The 19,894-nt window shown below is 48.3% G+C and overlaps 2 protein-coding genes across 10 annotated transcripts in view; both read right to left on the reverse strand.

Annotated features, from left to right (window-relative positions):
* The window catches only part of NUP210L (nucleoporin 210 like), a 33,377-nt gene extending 29,813 nt beyond the window's left edge, over positions 1–3,564 (reverse strand). Inside the window, exons 1-6 of the mRNA XM_058159793.1 lie at positions 3,475–3,564; positions 2,788–2,938; positions 2,424–2,556; positions 1,020–1,178; positions 638–706; positions 180–286 (exon numbers count right to left, since the gene is read on the reverse strand). Of these exons, the coding sequence (XP_058015776.1) occupies positions 180–286; positions 638–706; positions 1,020–1,178; positions 2,424–2,556; positions 2,788–2,938; positions 3,475–3,506 (651 nt within the window). The 5' untranslated portion in view covers positions 3,507–3,564. The remainder of the gene's footprint in view (positions 1–179; positions 287–637; positions 707–1,019; positions 1,179–2,423; positions 2,557–2,787; positions 2,939–3,474) is intronic.
* A 5,433-nt stretch (positions 3,565–8,997) lies between these two features.
* The window catches only part of TPM3 (tropomyosin 3), a 48,717-nt gene continuing 37,820 nt past the window's right edge, over positions 8,998–19,894 (reverse strand). For 4 of the 9 annotated variants that reach the window (XM_058159803.1, XM_058159801.1, XM_058159808.1 and 1 more), the window contains 2 exons: positions 18,719–18,797; positions 16,837–17,366 (listed from right to left, as the gene is read on the reverse strand). In XM_058159803.1, the coding sequence (XP_058015786.1) occupies positions 17,363–17,366; positions 18,719–18,797 (83 nt within the window). In that variant the 3' untranslated portion in view covers positions 16,837–17,362. Of the gene's footprint in view, positions 10,573–16,836; positions 17,367–18,718; positions 18,798–19,894 lie in introns of those variants that run through there. The other 5 variants (XM_058159804.1, XM_058159802.1, XM_058159809.1 and 2 more) reach the window with 2 other exon arrangements.

Here is a 19,894-nt window from a genome sequence, read left to right on the forward strand (position 1 = left end):
GTTTTCCAACTGTTTTGCTGAATACTAGTTATGACTTCCAGCCTGAGTTCACTTAAGGACCACAGTGTTTGTTTAATGATCACGGCATTTGCTTAACGACTGCTGCACAAAGGTCATAAAATTGGCTTGGTAAATTTGAGGTCTAGCTGTACGCGAGTTTTCTGCCGACACCTACTCACATCGGAGGGATAGACCTTGGTGCTCGACTTGTCGAAAACTTCGACGGTGATGGTGTATGTCCGCCTCACTTCTAAGACCCATCGGTTCCCTGGCTGGACCGTGAAGCCTGCAAGGATGGTACGAGGGGAAGCTGAAGACGACACATTTCTATCCAAAAGTCTCCATTCAGGGCAGAGAATCGACAATTAATTAAGTGCCTTCAAGGACCAAGGTTTCTCATTTTAAGATGGGTGGGCTTTAATTCCCAGAATTAGCATGTCTGGCTTGGGGATTCTGGGAGCTGAAGTTTACCCATCTTAAAGCAGGATGACTGGGGAATTCTGGGAGTTGAAGTCCACCGGTCTCAAAGCAGGATGGCTTAGAGGATTCTGGGAGTTGGAAGTCCACTTAAAATGGCCACAGTTGAGCAACACAATTCTTGATGGAGCTGTTGAGACATCAGGCTGAGTCTTCTTACCTAGAAATCCTGGTTCTACCACATATATGGTGCAATTCGGAAGGCCTAGCGATCCCCGCATGTGGATGTCTGAATGTGCACATAAGGAACTCAGCTTTTTCCCCCCCGCCCCCAAATGAAAGGGGGTGAAACAGAAGGGCAGAGGAGTTTCACAGCTAAGCCACGCATCTCCAGATCCCCGTGGAAGGGTAGGCTCAATGCAAAGGAAGGGGGGATTTGGATGAAGGGACACAATGGAGAAAGAAGGAAGGGAGGGAGGGAAAGAAAGAAAGAAAGGAAAGAAAGAAAGAAAGAGAACGAGGGAGGGAGAGAAGGGAGGGAGGGAGGGAGGGAGGGTCAGAGATCACGAGAATTACCTCCAGCGACCACTAAGAAAGGATACTCTTATGGACAAAGGCCAGATTCACCTGGCCCAGCTGGAGGGCAGTGACGGTGGCTGTACTCGTGTCCAGTTGGGCCACCGGGAGAAAAAGAAACCCGTTGGGTGCCTTCACTTCATCCTGCAGCTCCAGCTCGTAGTGCTCCAGAGGCAGCTCAACCTCTGCAGGAAAAAAGGGGTTGGAGAACATTCTAGCAACATTGACAGACGAGCTGTTCCCCGAAGCCAGTTTTGTTAGAAATCTGACCCATTCCCAGCCTCGAACAAGCCTCCAGCTGCAAGAGACATTCTTGAGGGCCGTGATGGTGAACCTATGGCACACGTGCCACAGGTGGCACGCATAGCCATATCAGTGGGCACGGAGCTCAGCTGATTTTCAGGCCTTCTGGGCCCACCAGAATTAGGGAAACAGGCTGTTCGCTGCCTCCGGGGGACCTCGGGAGGTGGTGGGGAAGGCCCCGTTTTTCCTCTCTCCCCAGCCTCCAGAGCCTTTCTAGGAGTCTGGGGAGGGTGAAAACAGCTTTCCTCTCCCACAGAGGCCCATTTGCCAACTTCGGGTCAGTCCATTTCCAGCCTCTGGCGGGGGTGTGTGTGGGAAGGCTGTTTTCGCCCTCCCCTGATTCCTAGAAAGGCTCTGGAGGCTGGGGAAAACAAAAAACGGGCCTACCGTGCCATCACGTGCTGGGAGCGTGGTGGTGGGGGTTGTACGCGCATGTGCGGGGACAGGGCGCATAGAATTATGGGTGTGGGCACGCGCATGCCACCGCTCCTGGCACATGATGGCCAAAAGGTTTAGCCATCACTGCTCTAGGGTATAGTGACCAGACGTCCCGCTTTTGGCGGGACAGTCCCGCTTTTTAATAATTTGTCCCGCGTCCCGCGGCAATTCCAAAAAGTCCCGCTTTGCCATCGCTGAAATCTGGTCACTTTACTCTAGGGCAATTGTTCTTCACTTGAGTTGCTTCCAGATCTGTGGATTTCAACTCCCAGTATTCCCCAGAGCTCTGCTGGCCAAGGAATTCTGGGAGTTGAAGTCCAGAGATCTTCAAAGTCTCTGTCAAACACTCCTGTTCAACGTACTCCCGTCAAAAGGCACTCTGGGTTTCCAGGATGGATTTAACCATGGCTTAACCAAAAAAGCACACCTGGCTAGAAGCTGCCTAAGGCTAGCAGAGTTAAGACCACACCAGCTTTGGAGGAGAATCTCCTCCAAATCCCCAGGAAAGCAGTCCGGGGATTCCAGATGTTCCTCACTCACCCTGAACGAGCTTCACGGTTCACCAAACATTCTAAGCAACAGACAGGGTGGGTGGGTGGGTGGGTGGGAGACACCCCCAGCCCCCCACCCCATCTGCTTTGCTGCCCTGAGCAACGTTCGAAGAGAATGGGGCAGTCGCAACGGCCTACCTGTGAACTTTCCCTGAACTATTTTGCCAACTCTGTATTTGATATAAGCTCCCACTAGCAGGAAGACATCGTAGGAAGGCATAAGGAAAATATTCTCCAAAACCAAGAGGCGCACCAAAGCCGCGGCAACTTTCTGGGCGAGAGGAGGGAGGAACAAAGCAGAGACTTGAGATGGGGCTTCCCGCCCTGCCCCCCCACCGGTTTGGGGGAAATGGGCATAAATAAATAAATAAAATAAATAAATAAAATGGGCAGAGTTGTTGAGGGCACTCTCGGTTTAACCAAGGGGGTCGGTCCCTGGCTGACCCTGCCTTGCCACTGACCCCCCCACCCCACCCCCGGAGCCCTCGTCTGTCTTACCCACCTTGTAAACAGGCTCCTGGATTCGGACCTTGATGACGGCTGCCCCGGTTTTGATTCCCGAGACCAAAATCCTGTCGCCTTGTTTCTCCTCCGTTTCCATCTGGACAATGTAGTCGGGTGGGGAATACTCCGCCTCTGAGTATTTTAAAATCCTGGAGAAGAACCAAAAAAAAACCCCAGGTTTCAGAGGGGACAAAAGGCACAGTTCCTGCAATCAGTTGAACATTTGTCCATCTATCTGTCCATCATATCTATCTATCTATCTATCTATCTATCTATCTATCTATCTATCTATCTATCTATCTATCATCTATTTACTATTTATTTATCTAGAATCCATCCACCTACCTACCTATATCTACCTACCTACATCTATCTAATCTATCCGTCATCTATCTATGTATCTATCTACCTACCTACCTACCTTCCCACCCACCCATCTGCTCATCTGCTGTACCTCCAACATGGTTTGCTCACAAATGGGACCACAACTTAACCTGGTTTAACAGGCATTTTGTTTCCAGGATCGCAGGCATCTCATAACAAAAGGTGTATCTATTTTTTTAAAAAAAATTAATTTTTGCTATCTATTACGTAGATTATTACCAAGACTTTCTAAACTCGATTCTGCTTCTGGGGATCCCACCACCACCTAGTCTCACAGAGTCGATTTGCCCTCAAGCCTGACCTTATTTTCTTCGAGAGCTCCAAGTTTTCCATTTCGTCGTCCTTGGCGACGCTCCACTCAAATTCCAGCCCTTCCAGGCTGCTGAAGGTGTTCCCTGCAGAGAGACAAAGACGAGTTAAGGGCTTGTGGCCATCATAGATGTGATGACCATCAGGTATTCTTCATTCCGAGTGGCTGAATGTTTAAGAAACACCTTTATGTCCCTTCCCAGAGGTGGAGTAGATTTTTTTCCCCTGGTACCCAAAGCACCACAATGAAGGGACCAGGCAGGTAAAATGGCCTTTCAGGGAGACCTGAAAGCCAAGAGAAAAAAAGACACAGCTGAAAAGGCCTATTTCTCTAGCTTTGCCCGATTCAGACGCCTGGGAAAGCGGATTACGGAAAAGGGTTTGGGTGATCCTCTCTGGGCCGGGCAGGATCTCGATCAAGCACCTTCGGCATCCAAAGCTCTGACGCTCAGCTCCAAGGGAGAATCTTCCACGTAGATCTCTCGAGTCCGGGAGACGATTTCAACCTGCTCGATCAGATCCACGATGATGTCACAACGGAGCAAGTGGCCCGTCACTGGGGAAAAAAACCAACCACAAGGTTGCGTCTCCTTTTTTTCGGCTGCCAGCCGGCAAAAACAGGGTGAAACAGCCAACCCGATAAACCATGCCTTTAATCACCTCAAATCTCATCTTGGATTTAGAGAGAAAGTGGATAGGCCCCCAACGGTCTGTGACAGAGCTGGACAGTCCCTTGTCTGAAATGCCTTAACTCTCACAAAGTGTTGTACCTTATGATTCTTGATGAATGTATTTTATTTTTCTTTGTGTACACTGAGAGCACATGGACCAAAAACAAATTCCTTGTGTGTCCAATCACATTTGGACAATAAAGAATTCTATTCTATTTCTATTTGATTTGATTCTATTTCTATCTATTTCTATTTCTCTTCTCTGCCCTGCCTCTGGAGGAGAACGTTCCAAAGGGCAGGGACAATCCCACCAATCGGAATTTTTTAACTAATGGGATCCGCAGCGTTCCCCTTTCAGCTTCCTGTGTCCACCTACCTGTCTCCTCTGCTATGATCACACTGGCTAGCTTTGTGGCCTGCAGAGAGCGGGTGGTGAGCAGCGCTTTCTGCGAGCATAGAGTCCCGTTCTCGTAGATTGGATCAATGGTGACCATGTCATGGCGGGTGGAATACCTACAGAGGAGAACAGGAGATGCTTAAGACTTTTCTCTTTCCACACCCAGCTTGGCTACGACCAGTAACTCCTCATCCTCCCTCTCTTCTCAGCAGTTGCTGGTCTCGACTGGACTTCAGGCAGCATGTTGTGACTCCGTCTTCCTCACGGAGGAAGATGACTCTGAAAGTGATGGGGAGGAACTGACAAGGCCTCCCTCTCCAGGACCCTCCTTTCTAGCAATGCCTCAGGTTCCAGCTGAAGGCCAGGAGGAAGGCATGTCGGAGCACCCACTAATAGAGAGTGATGACGATCAATCTTGGATTGATCCCAGGCAGCGTCGGAGGGAGAGGCGTGCGCAGCAAAGGAAGAGGTGTGGAAGGGCCAGAGATTACTGAGTCAATGAGCCACGCCCCACAGGGGATAAAAGTGGGTGGGGTTGTTCTGCAGGCTCTGTGACGGACAAAAACTGCATATCGTGAGCTTCGGATGGGGTATTTTTCGGAATTAAGGCTTGGACTTTGTGAATGACTTCTGACTACTCTTTGAACTCTTGGTTGCCCCAGCAACGGACTACAGATATACTGACTCCTGTTTCTAGAGGTGATAAGAAACTTGGTAGGCATTCGGAAAGTAGCTGCCAGAACTTTTATCTGCTAAAGGGACTCAGGTCGGCTTGTAAAAATAAATTATTAGTAGACGTCGTTTGCTCATGTGTCTTCTTATGTGAGGTGGGGGGACAGAACACAGCAGTATCTGAGACTGGGAGCTGATTCCCGTCATCAGCAAACTTTTCTCTATGAAAGTCAAAACCCAGTCGATGTCTCCTCTCTACTACTACTCCCTTATATAAAAGAGGATAAATTTATGGATGAAATAAAATCAGGCTCCTTCAAACAGTATTTTAAGGAACCAAGACACTTCCGTGGCCAGATAATGTTCCGTGGTTAGCAATAAACCCACCGACCTCAACTAATTCTAATGCTATTAGGCTTGCTAAATTTTGGCAATAGAAATCCCACCCCTCAAATCTTGGATGAATTAGCAATAGAGGTTTTTTTTTTTCCTTTCAATTTTGGATAAATTAGTAACAACAATGGATTACACACACACACACCTTTTCAATTTCCCAAAGGTGCTTTTTTAGAAGGCATCTTCCCTCATCTTCAGTGGTTTAGCACTAGCAGTAGATTGGGATTTTTTTTCCAATTATGGATGACTTATTCCAGTGGTGGGTTTCAAAATTTCTTACTATCGGTTCTGTGGCAGGGGAAGGATACTATAAACTCCCCATTTCCTCCTGATTAGCTGGGATTTGGGAGGCAGAGAATAGATGGGGGGCAGGGCCAATCAGAATTTTTACTTCCAGTTCTGTGAACTACTCAAAATTTCCGCTACGGGTTCTCCAGAACTAGTCAGAACCTGCTGAAACCCACCTCTGACTTATTCATAACAATGTCTCTTCAATCCTGGATGAATCAGCAATAGGGCTGGATTTCTCCCCCCCCCCTTTTCTGGATGAATAATTAATAACAATATTTTTCCAATTCTGGATGAATTTGGCATAGCAGTAATTTCCCTCCCTACCCCCAATAATTCTGGATGAATTATTAATATTTTTTCAATCTAGGATTAATAACTTGTTCCAATCTTGAATGCATTGATTTTTTAAAAAAATTATGGATGAAGTATTAATACTTTTTTCAATCTTAGTTATTTTTCCAATTCTGGATGAATTAGTCCTAGCAGTAATTTCCCCCTCTCCCCCCCCCCAATTCTGGATGAATTATTAATACTTTTTCAATCTTGGATATTTTTCCAATTCTGAATACATTAATAATAGCAGATTTTTTTTTTAATTCTTGAATTATTTTTTTTGTTCAATTTTGGATTAATTAGCAAAAAAAATCTTTTTTTCTCCAGTTCCGGCTCTATTATCAATAGCTTAACAGTCCTCTTACTTCCGGGTTGTCGCCCCGCCCCATTTCGTGACGTCACACCACTCCTCCCGTTTCGGCCCCGCCCCGCGAGGCCCCGCCCCCTCACCAAGTATAACAACCGCCCTCAGCGCCCAGCATGAAGGGCACCCGTTTATCCCGGCTGAAGGGCAGCAGCACTTTTGGCACATTCAGCTTGTAGGCCTCCGCGGGCCCCGTCAGAAGGGCCACGGCGAGGAGGAAAAGCGGTGGTGGCGGAGCCCGACCCGGCCGGGAAACCGCCCTCATCTTCGAAAGGAGGCCGGCGGCGGCGCCGGCTCCAAAAATGGCGGCCCTAAAGCGTTGCTCCCCGACAGCGCGTGTTGCCCTTGTGCGCATGCGCCGCCCGACCGCGTTCTTAGCCTCGCGCTCTCTGTCCTCTGCCTTGCGCGTGCGCGGTCGCCCTTCTCCGCCTCGTGCTGTTCTAAAACGTGGGAGAAGACGCACGCTTCCTCGCGTTTGCGCCTGCGCGGACTCCAGGGATTTTATACATTGAAACAGCAAAGAGAAACCGGCTATCTCTGAGCTGCAATACTGCAGACGACCAAGAGAGGGCAGTTGGGGGACATCCTAAACCCTGGCCTTGGCTGCCCTCCGGTGGTGGTGCCTAGACTTGCAATACAAAAAAAAAACCCCAGTTCAATGCAATATGTGGCCATTCTAGAAATTGTGGTCTTGATGGTGAAACCCAAATTTGGGGGGGTTGGTTAATTCCTACCGTTATGGAGTAATGCGAGTCCCTTGGACTGCAAGGCAATCCAACCGGTCGGTCCTAGAGGAGATCAAACCCTGACTGCTCTTTAGAAGACCGGATCCTGAAGAGGAAACTCAAATATTATGACCACCTAATGAGAAGGAAGAACTCCATGGAGAAGAGCCGAATGCTGGGAACGATGGAAGGCAAAAGGAGGAGGGGACAGCAGAGAACGAGGTGGCTGGATGGAGTCACTGAAGCAGTCGGTGTGAGCTTGAATGGACTCCAGATGATGGCAGAGGACAGGAAGGTCTGGAGGAACGTGGTCCATGGGGTCACAATGGGCCGGACACGACTTCGCAACTAACCAATGGCATAACAGCAGCGTTGGTAGTCCCTGAATTAGCTGGGTTGCCTCAACACATCGAAACCCAAACTTTAGGTTGATAAAAAGTTTGCCGAACCACCAATGACCTAACTTGATGGGAGCTTCTGCATGGTTGTGTGAATTTAACAAGACAGTCTGGTTGTTGACTGAAAAGAAAAAATGAAAATTGGCAAATAAAATCAATTTCATTACCTGCTTCGTCCCAATCATTTTGAGACCTTCCCACCAGATTTCTCATAAACAGATGGGGGCTGTCGCAAGCTGCCTTCACCCTAAACGTTGATTGGATGAGCAAACCACAACTAAACCAAGTTTACCCCATACAGTTGGGTCGTCAGAACCCCAAAACTCTATGAATGCTACACAAAGGGCAGGACAGGTGGGACCACCTCAAGGAAACCCCACCACGCAGCCAGTTCAATCTTAATTCAACAACAGCCACCGCTACCTTGATCTCCTGTGCCAGAAGATGCAGCTAAACACAAATCCTGGTAGCCCTTGACTTAACAGTGCATTTAGTGACTGTTCAAAGTTAACATCACTGGAATTATATATATAAAAAAACCCGACTATTTTAAACACAACCATTGCAGCTCACGTGACGGAGTGATGCGGTGACTTACAGGTGGGCCTCACGATCAAGAGGGCTGTGAGTTCAATCCTAGGTAGAGGCAGATATTTCTCTCCCTTGGCGCAACTTGAATATATCTGCTGAACAAAACTCCGCATTGGCAACAGGGAAAGGCATCCGGCCAGTAAAACACTCTGCTAGCTCCATTCGGGTACCCAGACTCCACCCCGCAAAGGATTATGGGGTTGTTAAATGATGATTGCAGCTGATAAAAAAAAAATTCAGACGCTTGGCAACCGACTCATATTTATGACCGTTGGGGTGTCCCGAGGTCACGTGATCCCCTTTTGTGACCTTCTGACAAGCAAACCCAATGGGGAAAAGCCAGTTTCGCTTCGCAGCCGTCTTACTATTTTAACAACTGCGGTGATCCACTTATCAACCGTCTCAAGAAAGGTCGCAAAACGGGGGAAAAGCTCACTTCAGTGTCTCCGCAAAAGACATTTTGGGCTCAGCTGTGGTCGTAAGCCAAGGACTAATTATAGTAAACACCGCCAACCCCCAGTGAAAAAGAATTGTACGGAATGTGAAGGATGTGTGTTTTTGTTACATTCTTTATAATGTACACTGAAGATGGCGTTTAATTTCGTCGTACGAGGTGCCATGACAATTAAGTAAACGAAACTGACACTAAAATCCTAGTAAAAGAAATCACAAAGGAGCAGAGGGAATGTTTCTGTTTATTATTCAAAAAAAAAAAGACAATAAAAGACCGAAGCTTTATTTTTTTTAGTATCAAAAGGCTTGATATAATTTCCTTATTCCTCCCTTCCGCCCCCCTCCCCACCCCAAATACACACACTGGCTCTGAAAAGCCACGGCAGCGTATACAGTATTCTTCCTAAGCCACCCCAAAGGCCTATACAGAGATAGATGCGTTTAAAAAATAAGGATAATTAACACAACTTTTAGGGGATCAAATTTTGAGAGTACAAGAGGTGTGTCCCCATACATCCAAGTTTCTTTTCAAGACAGAACGATCAGCTACCGGCTAGAAACAGGACAGGAGAAGGGGGGGAGAAAAAAACTCCCCCTCGTATTCAGGAGCACCCCAAAAGTTACAAGCCCCTCTTCCTCACAAAAACCCCTAACGCACAGAACACCCAAGCACCCAGAAACTTAAACCTAAGTGGAGAAGAAAACGGGTTACTCGGATATAGTGTTTTCCCCGGTCAGAAATAGTGCAGAAAAAAATAAGAGCGTAGAAGGAGCTTAAGAACGATTTACGTGGGTTTAAAGAAAAGGAAACTTTAAATGAAAAAAACACACACACACACACACACACACGAACCCCGATTATGTTTTTGTTTTGTTTTGTTATAAACACAGTTCTTTTTCTCCCCCAGCTGGGAAAAAAAGGTTATAAAAACACGGATTAAAATAGCAACGGACAAAGCACACCTCAGCCCAATTTATATCCTAAAAAAACAACCAAATTAAATATTCCAAAAAAAACGGGAGAAAGGGGAGAGAAACAAGAGGGAAAGGCTGGCTTTTCCTTGCAGAATGTTTTTCTGGGTTAGCGGATGCCGCAAAAGCTTTGCTGGTTGTTCGGACAAACGATGGGATTTAAAATTATTCGATCCATCCATTCGAATTCGGGAGGCGAACAAAACAGCACATCCATTAAAAAGCTGCGTGCTTTCGACATTGTGCACGGGGGGGGCGGGGGGAGAGCCTTCGCGATGCGTGTTCGGAAAGGGAGGGCCATTAACCCCGAAACACGCACCAGCCACATATAATTTCATGCCTAAAAAAAGGGTGCATTTCAGTCGTTCGCTCCCTTCAAATTCTTTGAAGGGAGAGTGGGGGGGGGGGGGTTTGCCTATTTTTTTCTTCCTTCCTTCCTTCCTTCTGGCGGAAAATTTGGGCATGTCTGGCGGACGAGGAAGAAAAAATAAATAAAAACAGGGCAGAGGCTTTTGAACTGAGTTGGCCCCGAGCATCAGGAATGTAATTTATATATGACTTGTTTTTTTCTTTCTTTCTGGTATTATTTTTTTGACTTGTTAATTTTCTGGTATATTATTTTTTTTCATCTTGAAAAAAAGAGAGAGAGAGAGCTGAACTCGGCAGAGAATCGCTGCTCGGGAGGGGCCGCGGGGTGGAGAGAAGGGGTGGGAGGGGGCTGCTGTCGGGGCCCTCCCCCCTTTTTTACATGTCGTTCAGATCGAGCAAGGTCTGGTCCAGCATCCGTTGCGTGCAGAGATGTTCCTCTTTGGTGCATTTCAGCTTATCTGGAAGGAAGGACAGAAAATGTTAAACGGGGCTCCGAGATTTGCTGCGTTTTGTTTCTCCCACCCCCCACCCCCCAAAAAACAGGTGTACCCCTGGCGTTGCCATGCTGCCACGCAAAGCTTCGATCGGCGCGGGTTGTGCTTCTGCGTTTCCACCCACCCAGCCAGCTCCCACCGGGAATGGTTCTCTCGTTCATCTATAACCCCGTGCGGTTGTGGGTTGGCCGTTGTGCCCGCTTGGCCATCCGTTTTGCCCAAAGATAAGCAGAACTTTGTGCGCTTGGGGGGAAAAAAAACCCCCACACAAAACGCAACTCGCGTAACCTTCCTTCACCAATTTTGTGCAGCGGGCTGAACCAAGGTTTAAGAAAATGCGCTCGTCACTCCAATCTTTTACCCGTAAAGGAGAATATTTGTAGCTCGGGTAGAAATGAGGAGTCTTTGGTGCTCTCTGAGCTTGGTTGTTTTCTTGCAAGCATTTCATGACCCGATGTTCTTAATTAGCCGGCACTATCAGCTCTGGCAGCAAACTAGCGAGCGTCTGCCAAGTGTCTCCGTTATCTCCCTCGACGCCGATGAGTCACCCAGGAACAAACAGTACTTCAGCTCTTAGTTAAGCAGTTAATTTGCCTGCTACGAAGAGGCACAGCAGCTCTTGCTGCCTTTATATCCTGTGGGGTGTGGCTCCATGACGCAGCACTTCCTAGGCCTGCCCCATCCCTGCTTCTGTTGTTCCCGCCTCTCCTGCCTACGAAACCTAGGGTCTAGCCAGGCCTGATTGCCATCAGCCGGGTCTGGAGGGGTGGCCTGGGGGGGGGAAAGAGTCAAGGGATGGAGGCCTCGTTATCTCCTCCACCTGGCCTACCTCTGGCTCCTGGAGCTGAGCTAGGGAAGCCGGTGCTCCCGAGATAAGTCCTGATGGCCCTTCCCCCTCACTTTCCGAGTCACTTTCTGGCAGGAGGCCCGGCTCGGGCGGCGCAGACACAACACCCAGACTAGGTAACGTCAACACTACCAGCACTGATGAGGTTACCTAGTCCGGTCATGAAACATCTGCAAGGAAAGCACCAAGCTCGAAGAATTCCAAGGACCCCCTCTCGTTTCAGTTTTGCTTGCCAATGTTGAAATTTTCAGTTCTTGGTTTCAAGGACAGATTACTCCAGAACCCCGGTTCCAAATCTGGAACCACAACTGAAACCACATTTCTGGGCTGGGAGGACACACAAGCACGCACGTAGCTCCGACGACAAAACAACATTTTAGCTTGTGAGGTTTCAGCTTGCGTTTTCCTGCCTTGCGTGGAAGAGAGGCACGGAGGGGGGGGGGTTGGTGTTTTTTTTTTGAAGGTCTGGGGGCAAAGGGAATTGTGAGCTTTGCAAAATAATAATAATATGAAAAAAAAATGCAGCAGAGTTCGGAGTTCAAGATAACGTGCAGGGCGAAGGATCCATTTTAAAAGCTGACCCTCAAATCAAAACCATCAAGGGCCTTCCCTGGGGAAGCAAACCGAGGTTCATACACCCCCCCACCTCACCCCGCAAGAAGGCCCACATCAGGCAGGGCACTTTGTCACGCCTGGCCAGATCGCGGCTTGTTCATTTAAATGCTTATTTTGGGGGGGGGGGGTGCAGGGACGTCGATCTTGCAAAAGTAGCTGAGCTTGAGGAAGCGTGAACGGCCGACAAAAGATTAGAACTCAGATCTTCCATTTCTGGGTCAAAGTCCCCACCCCCACCCCCCGGTGACCAAAGCCGAAAAGCTTGCCGCCTTGTGTGCAAAGCAGAAATGGCTAGGATTTTTTCGGGGGGGTGTGGGTAGATTGGAAATATTCCCCAGTATTTCCAACTCCGTAGCGGCAAGGAAAAAGGGAAAACGCGATTCAGAGTCCGTTCCAGGCCAAACAACGAACAGCCAGAACTGGGAAAACAGCCTTTTATGAAAGCAATATATAGATATAGATATAGATATTTTCCAGTGCAAAAAAATACAAATTAAAAAAAATAAAACATGCTTCCTACACAAACTTAAAGATGCCTCTGGCCGTTTCCAGCTTCCGTTATCACCGGCCGGATAGAGCTCCCGTAGCCACGGATCATCCTTGCCCGTCAGCTGAAGCGATGCCAGGGGCTGGAGATACCTACCCAAAAGGGGTTTTGTGTGTGTGTGTATGTGTGGTTTCGCGGACATCGGGTTTAAAAATGATTGGCGGTCGAAGAAATAAGGAGACCTCAGGCGTTATCACAAGCGGGCCAAGTAATTTTTTTTATTGGCAACACAGGAAACGTGTTAGGAAAACGGCGGGCGAGATGACCCGTGCAAACCGAGCGGATGGACAAACCGGGGGGGGAAAAAACGCGGAAGAGATTTTATAAAGTGGGGAGAAGTGGGGAATTTGAAGGCAGCAATATAAAGGGACGGGGGGCGGGGGGGGACGACACACGAAAAGGCCTGAATTAGCCTCTCTCTCTCTCTAGCACCCCAGGCAACAAAAATAAAATATTTCTCAAACGCGCAAACGCTTTTTAAAGCTTCCTGGCATTCGGTTTACAAGAAGGCAACGGACTGTGTGCGATTGGCGCAGTTTTAAGCTTAGAAAACGTGGCGATTTAAGAGCCGAAGCGTCAACGGCTGAAAAGCATTCAGTGGCCTTAACCTGACAGAAAAACGGGGTGCTTTGCCTTCATAGAGGCGGGTTCCCTTCCCCTGCCCCCGTTTAGCCTGCAGCCACCCCAGGAACTGGGTCTCCCCCCCCAAAAAATAAAAAAAAATAAATTGGTGGACGGTTGTTGGTTTTTTGGGGGTTTTTTTTGGTCAATCGCACAGATCATGCAGAGTTGACTTCAGTTCCTTAGCCAGCAGTTGGTTTTTTTCAAGTTGGCTGGAGAGGCGGTCTGGAGGTGGCCCCGCAGAAAGGAAGAGATTAGGGGAGAAAACGGGGTGGGGCGGGGCGGGGGAAGAGAATGAGAAGAGAGAAAGAGGGGAGGAAAAAAAGAAAGAAAAGGGAAGGTTAGTAGCCCCAGAAAGAAGCCCACCTCCTCCACCGAGGCATGCTACAATTGCCAAATAAATCAGGATTTGCCGTTTGCAAGCCAATTCGGAGCTTCAAGCCAATTCGGAGTTTGCAAGCCAATTTGGAGCTTGCAACCAATGTGGAGCTTCAAGCCAATTCGGAGCTTGCAAGCCAGTGTGGAGCTTCAAGCCAATAATTCAGAGCTTCAAGCCAATGTGGAGCTTCAAGCCATTACGGAGCTTGCCTCCGTTTATGAATGGATCCACAAAGAAACAGGTTTATGGCGAGACAGGAACGACAGCTGACATACCCCAATATCCATTCAGGTTTCAGCCGTCACCTACTGGCATGTCCAACCCACTTAAGAGTCAAATGAATTTTGGGGGGCTCACAAAATACACAAGCCCATGACCAACAGGGAGGCTTAAACGGACTTCAAGATGGCCACCTGTACCAAAATATAGTTCTGAATTTCTCGAAGTCTTCCTAGGATCTTGAAAAACCAGTGAAATGACCCATGACCGTTTGTGGAAGCGACATCAAGCTCACATCCAGCGATGTCCTTTTTATAATACAGGCAAGTCCTTGAGTTACGAGCATTCATTCAGTGACCGCTGGAAGCTATGACCGCTGGAAGCTGATGCTGTAGGAAGGCTACTGTGACCGGTCCTTGAAGTTTGGTAATAATTTCTGGTAACAGCCAGTTTCCTCTAATGGTTAAAACACCAAGCAAGAAAATGGGAGTTCTAGCTGGGTGACTTTAGGCCAATCACCAGGAGACGGTGAGTTCTAGTCCCACCTTAGGCACGAAAGCTGGCTGAATGACTTTGGGCCAATCACCAGGAGACAGTGAGTTCTAGTCCCGCCTTAGACACGAAAGCAGACTGGGTGGCTTTGCGCCAATTAGCAGGAGACGGTGAGTTCTAGACACAAAAGCCAGCTGGGTGACTTTAGGCCAATCACTAGGAGACGGTGAGTTCTAGTCCCGCCTTAGGCACGAAAGCTGGCTGAATGACTTTGGGCCAATCACCAGGAGACAGTGAGTTCTAGTCCTGCCTTAGACACAAAAGCCAACTGGGTGACTTTGGGCCGGTCCCTCCCTCTCACCCCAACCCACCTCAAGGGGTTGTCATTGTGGGTGGGAAAAAAGAGAGAGGAGGTGTATTTGGTAGGTTCGTTGCCTTGAGTTATTTGTAAAAAAATAATAAGCGGGATGCAAATAAATAGAATGGAAAAGAGCTTTTAACCAAGGAAAGTTTGGGAAACTCCGGTTTAAGGTTTTCCTGGAAGCGGCCAGTCTAGAGCGTGGGAATTTTTCCCAAAATGCCGTGGGGGGGGGGGGCATACCCACAAGAAAGTGGGTTCAAAGACACACACACACACACCCTCTACAATTGCATCGTTTTGTCTGAATGAACGTCCCACCCCGCCGAGAAGGGGCACCGAGCTTCTCCTATTCGGCACCCTCTAAATTTCACTCCCCCACCGCCCCACGGATGGGAGTGGGTTGGGCAGGGGGAAACGGAGAAGAGGAAGTGCTTACGTGAAGCCCAGCCATCACTCAAGGCGTGCCACGTTTGGTGGCCCAAAGTTTCCATTTCTGAACGTGGTTTTTTTCTCGTTTTCCCCCCTTTCCTCAGTTTCCTTTAAGTGGGCCGATCACAAAAGCCACAGCAGTCGTGGAAAAAGGAACTTCCGGCCGACCGGTCCTTGCACTTACGACCATCTGGCCATCCAGTCACCTGATCCAAAGTCGGGTGTCCTGATAACTGGCATATCCAGGCAGTTCTCGACTTACAGCTGTTCTTTTTAGTGACCGTCCCAAGTTACGACAGCACTTTTTTTTTTTTTAAGCGATTTAGGATCAGGGTTTGTTTGTTTTTTCATCTTTCGCACCGTTGCGACATCTCTGCATTCACGTTGGCTCGAAACTCAGACTCGCTTGGCGACCGACTCGTATTTATGACGGTGGCCGTATAGCCTGGCGGTCACGCGATTTCCCCCTTTTGCCAGGCTCACTTAATAACCGTGCACAACTATAGAGTGATTCGTTTTAACGACCGTGGCCAGAAAGGTCTTAAAACGGAGCACAATTCATTTCACAAGCGTTCTGGCTTAGCAACGGAAATTTGGGGGCTCCGTTGTGGGTCGTAAGTCGAGGACTACCTGTATCTTTGAATGGGACCCCCAAAAGTGGGCCTTTTATAGGTTGGGTTCCCTGTTCAAACATGGCGAGTGTTTATAAGCGTTACCCAAGGGGTGTGAAGGTTTTACCTTTGGGTTTTGATGGATTTTATTCATGGTTAGCGTCCGTAGAAAATATGCAACCCGCGAGCAAACCGGGGCAGCTTCGGAGCGTTGAGAGGGAATTGAGACTCTCTGTTTCGTCAAATCCTTTGAAACGATTCCGCCCCTCTTATCTTTTAAAAATTTAGGGCGTCAAATGGAAAAGCTTTTGAAATTTTGGAGAGTTTGGGGAAGGGGTGTGTGTGTGTGTTTGTGTCACAAAACTCAAAATGGTACAGATAGTCCTTCATTTATGACGGGAATCGAGCCCGTAGCTACGGTCGTAAGCAACTGAAGGCATTACGGGATCGGATTCAAAGTTACGGCCGTTTTTGTTTCACTTGTATAAGCGAATGGTGTGCTCGATAAGTGAAGATCATTTTCTGTAACAGGTGTTTGGATACCAAAACCCGGAAATAAATGCCGGAAACAAGGGGAGAAAACTCCCAAACTGCGATCATGTGACAACAGGAAAGGGCACCAACAACAGGTCATTAAGTGGCTCTGTCGTAACTTTGAACAGTCGTGAATTGAGGACTTTCTGTAAATCCACAGCAGCCGTCCCCATCTAACCAGGAAATTGTGGTTGGAGGGGTTCCCGAAGAAACAAACGATACACAAGCCAACATGAGTGCATTTTTCTTATTTTTCCAGTGACAGCGATACAACAGGAGCTACACAGCCGCAACGCTTCCGAGCCCTGCCCCAATCCGGCGTCGCTCGCCTCCTTCTGCTGCAAGCGAGTGAGCAGAGGGAGGGGGGCGGCTCCCTGCAGAGAAGAAACAGCCCCCACCCACCCACCCCCGAGTAAAGTCACCCAAGGAAAGTCCACTAAGGCCACAGATCACAAAGGTGGTTTTGTTTCGGAGAGGCGTGCAAGACCGGACAGCCGTCCACCCCCCGCCGGACCGAGGACACTGGTGCAAAGAATGAGGAGCCTCACCCTCCGGAATGGGGTAAATGTGAGATTTGGGGAGTGGGGGCGCGGGGGGGGGGGAAGAGGTAGGATTAGGGAGGAAGATAGATGGCTAGATAAATGGATAGGAGGGAGGGAAGGAGGGAGGGAGAGGGGAAGATGGCTAGATAGATAAATAGGTGGAAAGGAAGGAAGGAAGGAAGGAAGGAAGGAAGGAGGTTAGATAAGATAAATAGGTGGAAAGGAAGGAAGGAAGGAAGGAGGTTAGATAAGATAAATAGGTGGAAAGGAAGGAAGGAAGGAAAGGAAGGAAGGAAGGAAGGAAGGGACAGGGAGGAAGAAAATTAAAGGAGGGAAAGAAGGAGGAAGGAAGGAAGGAAGGAAGGAAGGAAGGAAGGAAGGAAAAAAGAAAGGGGCAGAGGGAAGAAGGAAGTTAAAAGGGGAGCGAAAGAGGAAGGAAGGAAGGAAGGAAGGAAGGAAAGAAGACGAGGAGCCGGATGAAGGGTGTTTTTTTAATAAAAGGCAGACTTCGAAAGCTGCAGGCTGAGCCACTAAGTGGAGCTTTGGAATCACCAGTTTTATCTGTTTGCAAAAGAGAGAGAGAGAGAGAGAACGAAGATTTTAGCTTTTGGGGACTGGTGTGTGTGTGTGTGCGTGTTGGGGCAGCAAGCAAGGGACAAGGCGAGCAGGAAAAAGGACGCAACCCTCGTGCAGCAACAAACGGACGGGTGCAGTTAAGAGAAGCCGAGGGTCCAAGAAGGAGCCCGAAATCACACAACCATGCCAACCACAACTCAGTGGAAATGTCAAAGATTTTTTTGCTGTAAGGTTTCTGGCCCGACGCCAAAGAAGTTTTGAGCGAGCCACAACCAACCGGCACCACAATTTCGACAAAGCGACAACCACCCCACCGGATCAAGGGGCTGTCCGGAGAAGATTTCTCTACCTGGCGATACACCCTCGCACATTTTACAGGCAGTCCTCGACGTATGACTGCACAGGACCCCCCAAATGTCTGTCGCTCAGCGAGACATTTGTTAAAGCCAAGATTGGCCCCATTTTACGGCCTTTCCTTCCCGCGGTTGACCCCATAGTTGTTGGGTGTTACTCAAGGGTGGGACTGAAAAATTTTAGCCACCGGTTCTCTGCCTAGTTGCTGGGTGGGCGTGGCCATGGCCTGGTCGGCTTCCTGCACCACAGCGTGGGGGGGGGAGTTCGCCCTCCCCAGGCTCCGGAGGCTTTTCTCAAGCCTCCGGGAGGACGAAAACAGCCTCCCCCGGGCTCTGGAGGCCAGAAATGGGCCCCTTTTCAGACTTCTGGTACTTCCGGTAGGCCCGGTTTTCACCCTCCCAGAGCCTCCACGTGGAACCGAATTAAAATTAACATCCGGTTTGCTCGAACCGGCTGAATCCCACCCCTGGTGTTGCTGAAGGCTGGCGTGTCCCCTTCCCCGTAAAATGTTGCGTGTCGCCTTTGACAGGCACAACTCAAGATCATTGTAGAACGACTTCCTAATCGGATCGGACAGGGGTGGGGTGGGGGAGTCCCAATTCGTTCGGTGCACCCTCCGTGGTGGCCGGTGGGCAGCATCCAAGCTTCAAACAGTGTCGGTGAGACACCCGCAGGCGTATGGCTTTTAGCGTAAGGGGTTAATATCTCCCCCAAAGCTGAGGGTCAAAGGACAGACATGCAACCCCCCTTCAAAGAAACGGGGTAATCCTTTCAACCGGCCTGGGAATCGTGCACGGGACAGCAAGTTAAGATAGCAGAGGGTCACTCAAGGTATTGCGAGCATCGCTTAACCCCAAAACCCTGCGCCCCCCCCTCTCCACCTTCCCATACCCCGACACACACACAGCATGCCCAACACAAGGCCAACACACAAGCCCGCCCACCCACCCACCCTCCAGCACACTGCAAACGTCGATATTTACATGGAAGTCATATCATTGAGGGCATGGTCCAGTTCCTCGCTTATGGCTTTGTATTTCAATTTCTGAGAATAGAGTTCATCTAAAACAGATTGGAGGAAGGGGGGGGGGAGATCATCAAAAGGGAGAACAGAGTGGGTGGGGTCAGAGTCAAACCAGGTTGATTTTCCGAGAGAGAGAGAGAGAGAGAGAGAGAGAGAGAGAGAGAGAGAGACAGGCTAGAAGGGGAACCCGCAAACCAAACCTTGCAAGGAACAGCAAGAAACCTTACTGCGGTTTTCTAGGATTTGAGATGAGAGAGAGAGAGAGAAAGAGAGAGAGAGAAAGAAAGAAAGAAAGAAAGAAAGGAAGGAAGGAAGGAAGAAGGAAAGAAAGGAAGGAAGGAAGGAAGGAAGAAAGGAAGGAAGAAGGAAAGAAAGGAAGGAAGGAAGGAAGGAAAGAAGGAAAGAAAGAAAGAAAGAAAGAAAGAAAGACGGGAAGGAAGGAAGGAAGGAAGAAGGAAAGAAAGAAGGAAGGAAGGAAGGAAGGAAAGAAAAAGAAAGAAAAAAGGAAGGAAGGAAGAAAGAAGGAAGGAAGGAAGGAAGGAAGAAGGAAAGGAAGGAAGGAAGGAAGAAAGAAAGAAAGAAAGGAAGGAAGGAAGGAAGAAGGAAAGAAAGAAAGAAAGAACGAAAGAAAGAAAGAGAAAGAAAGAAAGAAAGAAAGAAAGAAAGAAGGAAGGAAAAACTTCGTAGATTTGTTCAAAAGCTGCGGTGCAAATATTGCATAGTGCAATATTAATGCAATATCAGGGGTTTTCAATTCAATTGTATAGAATGTGAAGGATGTGTTTGTTTTATTTTTATAATTATAATGTACACCGAAGGTGGCATTTAATTTTGTTGTATGAGGTGCAAAGACAATAAAGTAAAGTAAAGTAAAAGTAAAGTAGTAAAGTAAAAGTAAAGTAAAATAAAGTAAACTAAAGTTTTAAAAACATCTATTTTATCTCCATGAAAATTAAAAAGGAAATCGGGTCCTGGGTCCAGAACAAACTGAAACCCAGCTGTGGCCTAGCTCGGTTATTTTGTGCTGGAAAACACACAGCAGATAGAATTTTCTTTCTTTTCAAGATTTCGCCCTGCCCCACTTCAATTTGAATTCCGTAGGGGGAAGACAATGGTGCTTTGTGTGGGCCCAGAA

Source organism: Ahaetulla prasina, chromosome 17, assembly GCF_028640845.1.
Source record: "Ahaetulla prasina isolate Xishuangbanna chromosome 17, ASM2864084v1, whole genome shotgun sequence".
NCBI classification, from domain to species: domain Eukaryota; kingdom Metazoa; phylum Chordata; class Lepidosauria; order Squamata; family Colubridae; genus Ahaetulla; species Ahaetulla prasina.